The sequence below is a fragment of the Theobroma cacao genome, chromosome 1 (genome assembly GCF_053813885.1).
Source record: "Theobroma cacao isolate CCN51 chromosome 1, ASM5381388v1, whole genome shotgun sequence".
In the NCBI taxonomy this organism is placed as follows: Eukaryota; Viridiplantae; Streptophyta; class Magnoliopsida; order Malvales; family Malvaceae; genus Theobroma; species Theobroma cacao.
The window spans coordinates 36068617-36076786 of NC_142639.1; the positions used below are offsets into that span (position 1 = coordinate 36068617).

Sequence of the window (8170 nt, forward strand, 5' to 3'; positions counted from 1 at the left end):
ACCATTTAATGGCTTGAACATCAACATGATAGCCCAATAGATACCATGGGAACTTGCACACAAAATACAGGATCAGCTATTACAAACAGCAACTAACTTTAGAGAATCTAGGGCCTCTAGGCAGATATCCATGTCAGGGCAGTTTTCTCAATGTTTGTAAGGCCAAGAATTCTATGAGGATTAAGGTAGAACAGAAGTTAAGCAGACACTGGATGCCTTCTGGAATCAATTCAAAGAAGATAACTACACAATAGCATAAGCATTCTTCCCGTTTCAGTCAGAAGACATAAATTGTTTGAAATCCTTTGGATAAAAGCCAGCTACAAGCCCATCAAGTCATTTGTATTTTCCTTCAAAGCAAGGTACCTCTTATCTTTTCGGTTCATCAGTTCTTTCACACTATACCGATGCCATACAATCAAAAACTTAATAGCAATTAGTTTTAGGTCATTAATAAGCAAAACCTGAACCACATCAATTATCATGCAACTAATTGTTCAGTCTCAATAGAAACTAGGGACTTCGTTAGTGAAAGACCATTAAAGCATCCACATTACGGACTAGTAAACCAAGTTAAGAGGTAAAAAGCTGAAAACATCTAATGCATGTGAAGAAAAGCACACCAGTGACACCACACCTATAGGAGACATAGAGATAGAAATTCATCTTGCCATGATCACTCATAATCATAGGTTTTGAAGAATGATTTAGAACTAACAACAATTCACTTGGTTTTGTACATTCTGTTTTACTATTTTAATTACAATGTTCCCGAGAATTTTGTCTTGTATCACATCTGGAAGGCATTAAAAGGAAAGTCCAAAACTTTATTCAGAACTGATAGCAAAGTTTACATGCCAAAACAACACCAATCAGCTCTAAGAAGAAAGAAATGAAAGAGCTAATCTACAAGTACTTTGATGAAGCGCCGAGAAAAGTTTTTACTTTCACTGATTTACAAAAATTCCTTCCATCAATCATCTATTGAAAACAATACGGCGGCATAATAATTGTTCACCTGTGAAAATAAACTTTCAAAACGCTGTTTCTTTGCTCTACAATTGCATTCCTCCGCCAATTCTCGACGGCTCTACGAACCGTGGCGTTTGCCTCGCAAATTTCGTCGGCGGAGAATTTGTGCTCGATGATTCCCAAAGGTCCAGGTTGTAATACTTTGATTACAGTTTCCATTTCTTGCTCCAATTTCCTTTCAAATATCAAAAGAGTAGAGCATATGAAATTAGAAGACGTAATTGCATGTTAAAAGATTCTAAAATTTGAAGACTCGGAAACCCTAAGGGGAGAAAAAGGAAATGCAAAGGCCGAATACAAGTACCGGAAAAGCTTAGGGATGGGCAAGACGTTGCCCAACCGAGAAAATGATGCGCGCATCTCAATCTTTGTTCTCAATGCCCGGCGTTTGGATCCGAAGATTGAAGAGAGAAGAGACACAACGTTTGGGGAAGAGGAAAGGTGGAGTCCAGAACTCGCGCGGTCAAACCTCCAAGGGGAAGCGATGACGGTGACGCTTCGATGAAAGGTTTTAGTTACGAAACGCAGCGTTTTCACAAGTCTTAATGTTTTTGTTTCTTTATTTTTATATTTATCGGCATGGTAAATAAATAAATCAAAAAGTATATATGTTTTTATTAAATTAAATCAAATTTTTATATTTTTATTTTAGATCAAATATATTATCAAGATTAATAGATATCAAATTATTAGTAATCAAAATATCATTTATAATTTTTTATGTCATAAGGTATTGATATGGAAGATAAAAATATCATGAAATCATATTATCAGTATATCATGCCATCATTCAACATGTAAAAATGTCATATTAACATTACACATGAAAAAAAAAAGACAGTATCATTTTATCTTTGAATTTTTAACAAACATTTCCAAGGTGAATTTAGATAAAGGTTTGTAGATCCGGAGAAAATGTATGAAAAAGAGGCAAGAATGTTTGTTTGTACAAGTGAAAAAGTGTGATAGCTTAAAAGGCTTGTGTGTCTGCGCATTCATCTACAGATTCTCACAGTCACACATGTAGCAAATAGCTAGCATTAAGTCTACAAGTTTTGAGTGAGTATGTCGTTCCCTCAAGACTCTTTCAAAATGTGAAGGCAATCATCTCACTAAAAAAAGCAACCCCAGAATCCAACACTCCAAAAAAACAGAAGGAAAAATAGAAGCTAGTAGCTATCAACTCTGCCATTAGACCACAACTCTCACACTACACATATTACTATACACTCTTCAGTTATTCACACCTGTTACAATAGTCACGATACCGAGTGACGCCTTCGCCTTTGGAACAAGAATCGAGATTCTGAATTGGCTTTACCTCCTATAGGCTTCAGATTGTTGATCCTGAATAGGGAGTTGAGCTTACTTAATTTCTTGGTGAATGATTTGAATAATTTGTTAGCAGGATGAGTCCTAACCAACTCTTGTTTCATGGAAACATGGTCCTTCTCTAAGTCGGTTAGCCTCATTCTCATTCTTGCAACTTCAAGCTTCAGTTCTCGGTTCTCTCTTCTCACTGATGCATAGTTGTCTCTTGGTGAGATGGCTCCACTTCCTGCACCGCTGCTTGAACGTTGAGGGAACTGACCGTTGATTGCACCAAAGAAGAACTGATTGTGGCCTCCACTCATTGCATTCCGAAGCCTGATTTGCTCAAAATATAACACTTGGACGGCCATCTGCACTGGTAACCTTTCGTTCTGTGCTGCATGGCTACAGGCTTCTTGAGATAGTTTCTGACAGTCTATGGTCTTGCATAGTCTGTAGCGTTCAGAATCCTTTATGTTCGGATGAACCTGTAAACAGAAGCAGAAAATGTTTCTAATTAAGAACCTGGAAAGGGAATTATGAAATACCTAAAGATAACTTAGCTGTGGAACTACTTAGTGCTTTCGTGTGAGATCCTCACTTTGAGGAAGATATCAACAGCTCTGTATAATCCATCGCTAACAATGCGAGCATGGTCTGGAAGCAGTTCTGCTAGTGCTATGAATTTTGATGGCAGCAAGTTTGGGTCTAGTGCAACTTCTGCAAGATAAGTGTCCAGTAACTTAGATACTTTGAGGATTGAACTTTGTTTGGGAGATCCGGGGCTGTCAAAATCATATGCCATTTCACTTTCATCCCTCAAGGGATTATCCTCATCATCATCCTCATCCAAGTTTAGAAAAATGGAGAAGATCCTCAGGATTGACTCTGTATCATACATGGTTGTATGATTGTTTCCATGTGAATTGGCTGGTATTAAGATGTCTTCAAGAATTGCTTGGTCTAGTTGCAGACCAATCCGCCTCTCCAAATCAGATCTGCAAGAAGTGGATGCTGATGAGGCTATTGCAGCTTTCAATAAACTGGAGAGAAACGCCATGGGAACTGAGCTCTTCCTTGATTGAGTTGGCAGTAAGCTAACCATGGCTTCAACAATTACCCTTTGTTTCTTTTGCAGCTCCAAATCCAATAGGCTTCCCTTTACCAAGTGAGGGTCCCTGACAACCAGACCTTGAAGAGAATTATGGGTATAATTTATCAAAATTTTGCTGATCATGTCCTGTTTTAGACCCTTTGACTTTACAGCCGATAAAACTCGTTGGAAGAAATCAAGATTAAGAACTGCCAGAGACTTTCCCCACCAGTCGGACGGTGTTTCTGGTTCCATGTTTGGCATAGCTTTTGATGGATAGTTGTGATCAAGTTTCAATAAGCCAGAAGTGAGCTGCTCTTTGCATGCATTATTCGCAATTGCATTGATAAGTCTGTTAACCAGGTTGATCTCTTCAGATATAGGCAAGAGGCTTTCACAACGGTGAAGAACAGATATTGAGCTTGAGATATTTGGGAGTACCATGTCCTTCAAATAAGCTTCTGTACGAGCTTCAAGATTCTTCTCTGCAAACTCTTCTGTCATTTCCAGGAAATGTGATGCACATCTTAACATTGCAACGTTTGATAGAGTAATCTCAACATTTATTCCATAGCAGAACTTTGCAGCTAGCTCAAATGCCTCTGGTCCACCCGGAACAGAAGAGATATTTACGCGTGAAATTTTTGCATCTTTTGCATCAATCAACAGCTTCCGGATTCTTCCACTCCGAGAAACTAGAGGGAACTGAAAAGAAAAATTGCAACCGCATGACTAATGCTTCTACGATACTGGTGCACCCAGTTTCTTGGTTACAAGGTAAAGATTTTTCAGATACCATATGTATACATTAGAAAACATGAAAGAATAAATGCTATTCACAGTTTCATTTTAGGTGTTGGATCTATATGTTAGAGCAATAGCTTAAGTAGATGCATAACATTATTAATTTTGAAATTTGAACAATCTCAAAAAGGATTCCCCCGGTTTTCTGTGGTTCAAGGGAAGCATATATTTTATACACATGTTCTGAATGCAAACTTGAAATCATAAAAGCACAGGTTTTTCACACAGGGACATTTTTTCTCTCTGCAATAATGTAGTGAGTGCAACTGCAGGCACTATAATAATTACATGTCTGCTGCTAAAAAATGCCAAAGCAGATTCAACTTACCTTGTGAAGTGCAAAGCTTGATGCTCCTACCTCAATCGTAAGATCACTAGAAACATCAGAAATAGGCCTGCAAGATAGATAACTAAGGTTCAATTAAATGATGCTGCAAAGAAACTAAAAACCTGGAAGCAAAACGAGAGAGATGAATGCACTCATACAAGTTCGTTAGTGCCAATAATTTAGATATCATATTGTTCCTTCTGCCATGGACCTGCATTCCCATGCTTGAACCCATAAATTCCCCAATGGTTCAGTCAATTGTAAGTTCATTTTATATTCATTGAACACTCTAAATCTATGGACAGAATCAATCTTGATTTCGTGGTTCGACATGCAGGGCCCAGATAGAAACTGACAACTTAATAATTATAGCATGAGTGGTGTCGTTGCTCAAACATCAGCGTAAGCAATAAGGTCAAATTGTTATAAAAAGGTAAAAAATTTGAAGCATATACTGCTGAAACTGGTTTTAGTTTTGGAAATGGAAAACAATTCAGCTATTTTACTGACTTGCACAGATACATGGGATCCCATACGGGCCCCATAGATTTATTGGATAGCTGTGTGTGTTTTTGTTGCATTGTATGAGAAGCAAGAAGGTTTGTCAGGCACAACAACTGTTGTACGACTTTCTCGTACAATGTTTGAGGGCCTTTAGGGGGTAAATTAACAAGAATTATTGATTGGCAGCGTGAGAGAATTTAGCAGTTCATTTTGTTGATTGTGTAGGATAACAATAATACATCCCCATCCGGCAGCCGAGCCTCGTGGTGCTGTCACTTTGGATGGAAGGCTTCCCAAGGTCAAGATCACAGCTCAAAGGGGTTGATCTGTCACACTCGACGCTGACTGTATTCCAGGGGTATCAGCAAGTGCTGCTGTCTAATTTTATTTTACAAAAGGGGGCCTCAGATGAGATGAGACTGCTAACAGGCTGAAGCCGAGCCCTATGAAATGGGTGGGGAATCTACCAAAATGCCCTGATGTCAAACTTTAAAGGAAAGCTCAAAGCCTAGGAAATGCACCTACTTTTCTCATAACAGTTCCTTCTCCAGCCAATTGGAGAATTATGTAAAAAGGAGATTGCATAACTTATGAACCCAGGAAATAGTGCATAACACTTAATTCTGTTGTTGTTATTACTGTTGTCAGAATGAAGAATGAAGTTGGAAAACATCGCCCTCGAAATTAATTTCAAATTCCGAGTCAATTACTCAGGCTTCAGAAACTGTCTGGAAAGTAAAAGCAAAGCTCCAAATATCTCAATCAAAAATACTATTGAATTTTGATCCCTAAAACAAGAAAAAGAAAGATAAGATTTTCGAAGCTGCCTTTCAAAAAAAAAAAAGAGATTTTCGAAGCTTCATGTCTTAGAAGCTTAGAATAAATAAATGTTGCAATGTTTACAAAACATTTAAAAAAAAATTTACCTATTCAAAATCTAATAGCAAAGTTTTGTTTTATCCATTGTCCAGAAATAGAAACAAACTATGATATTTACGTGTGAAAGTAACCTTAAAACCACTGTTCAACAGAGCTAGGTTTTTCATAGACAACGGCAAAGAAGAAGAAAATTACCACTCAGTAGCATGCCTTATACTGGAACTTGGACGAAAAGATCTCTTCCCAGATATACTTGGTTTCAATTCTGCAACAGTAACAACACCCATCTCCTCACAAAGCTGGCAAACGTCAGATTTCAGCCTGAGTACTCCCTTTCCGGACCAGCAACCCCTCCAAGAAGTTTCAGTCTTTCAAGAATCCGAACTGTTTGTATTTTCTTAGCAGCCCGAGAATCTATTTGTCAGTTCAACAGTTCAAGGTTCTGCTGCTGACAGGTTGTTTAAGGACACCAATCTCTCTTTCTTCTCCTAAAGATCTCTATGTGGAAAGAGAAAGGCTTGGAGTGAGGTAAAAGGCACATGAACTCATGCAGGATTAAAGGGTAGTGATGACTTTGAAATATACTTTAATGAGTGTATGTAACATAATGTGCCTATTCTAAAGTCAAGAACGTGTTGGTGTGCTTGCACTTTTCGGTGAAAGGTAGTGAGAGTGGCCTTTTTTACATGGGTTTTGTTTATGAAGAAAATTGCAGGATTCCTGAAGGGTTGCAGTGCTTTTTGGGGATGTAATCATGGCTAGTGAAAGCTACCCACATAAACACTGGCTTAATTTAACTCTATATTATGTGTAAAGTCTCACTAAAGTAGGAAATTAAGAGGATGAGTTGGATTATATGCTATAATTAGTACCACTATCCGTATAGGACATCACTCAAGTCTACTTTAAAATTTTGCCAGAAGCCTAGCCCTTCAATTGTGGACATTTCCGTGCCACAATCACTAGGACAGTACCTTAACAGTTGCTACACTTTTCTGAATTTCTCCGAAGTTGATGTCATTCCTTCTGCCTACACAAACTTTAGTGCAAACATTTGTAGTTTTGTACCCTTGCTTTTGGGCAAACATTTTTTCACCTTAAAAATAGAGGATACCACTCTTCACAAGGTTAAATGTGACAAATTTAAACACTAGTTGGGAAAAAAGTGTACAGATGCAATCATTTAAGTTACAAAAATCTCCATCTAGTATCTAGATATGTGAATTTGTCGGTTTATTATGTCAAGCTCCACTTTACCTAATCACTCAAATATACACCATAAATTTATTGGTTAGTATATGTACTCTTTGGTGCGGCAGGCTGTTGGATTAATTATGACCTAAGATTGCATCGATCAAGTGGTAATAATGATCCCATCAATTTATGCTTTTTTGTGTGTGGCTAGACTCAGTGGTTGGTTGTAGTCATTACATTTAATTAGCCACAAAGTTTGTTGATAAAAAATGCTAAGATGATTTGATCATTTGCCTCTTCTTTTTTTTTTTTTTCTTTCCTCCTTGGCTGGCTGGAAAAACTCTTTTATGCTTTCCTCCTCTCTGTTATGAGTCTACTGACTCTACTCAGATCCCATGAAGGCCAAAATTTTTTGGATTGGGGGCAAAAAGCTTGAAATTTATAAATGGTTTTTCGTTAAATTGTCTAAATTATCTATTAGATAGGCACATCAGAAGAGGTTGTAGGTCTCTTATGACAAAAGTTATCTTCATTTTTTTTATACCATAACTTTTGAGAAAAGCTTTAGATTGTATATGTTTGAACCAGGTGTTATGGCAATGAGCATCCACAACAGAAAGCTTAAAATATTGTTTTATTTATTTATTATTTTTATTTTGAATAATATTTGGAAAACAAATTATTAGACGGCCACCTGAAGAATTAATCATGAGACTTGCCTCAACAAAGGTGGCATAATACATGAAATATTGGTGTAGCCACTCAGAGTTTAGCTTATCACTTCCTCAACTTTTGGCTTTGCATATAATAAACTTATATGCAAAATCCAAGGGCGGAAGCATCCCAAAAGAAAATCAAAAGGGTTGATGAGTTTTAAATCAGATCATCTCACTTGCAGTTCATGTTGTTGTTGTTATTAAATGATGTTTCCTTCTCAAATTTATAGTAAATAAATGTAAGAATGCAGATATCAACATCTCTGTGCTTTGGACAGATAGATGATCCTACAGTGGGGTTCAAAATCG

The 8170-nt window shown here is 37.3% G+C and overlaps 2 protein-coding genes across 3 annotated transcripts; both read right to left on the reverse strand.

The window, feature by feature from the left end:
- Positions 1-806: 806 nt before the first annotated feature.
- Positions 807-1515, reverse strand: LOC18613490 (zinc metalloproteinase aureolysin). The gene is made up of 2 exons (XM_007050749.3): positions 1337-1515; positions 807-1207 (listed from the first exon to the last, which is right to left on the reverse strand). The coding sequence occupies exons 1-2, from the start codon at positions 1390-1392 to the stop codon at positions 1015-1017; spliced, it is 249 nt and encodes an 82-aa protein (XP_007050811.3). The 5' UTR covers positions 1393-1515; the 3' UTR covers positions 807-1014.
- A 435-nt stretch (positions 1516-1950) lies between these two features.
- LOC18613491 (BTB/POZ domain-containing protein At1g03010-like) lies at positions 1951-6542 on the reverse strand. 2 transcript variants are annotated; one of them, XM_007050750.3, is made up of 4 exons: positions 6147-6542; positions 4569-4635; positions 2945-4141; positions 1951-2831 (listed from the first exon to the last, which is right to left on the reverse strand). In XM_007050750.3, the coding sequence occupies exons 1-4, from the start codon at positions 6236-6238 to the stop codon at positions 2292-2294; spliced, it is 1896 nt and encodes a 631-aa protein (XP_007050812.1). In that variant the 5' UTR covers positions 6239-6542; the 3' UTR covers positions 1951-2291. The 2 variants fall into 2 exon arrangements, with proteins under 2 accessions (XP_007050812.1, XP_007050813.1); XM_007050751.3 differs by lacking the exon at positions 6147-6542 and adding an exon at positions 4727-4972.
- Positions 6543-8170: the final 1628 nt, after the last annotated feature.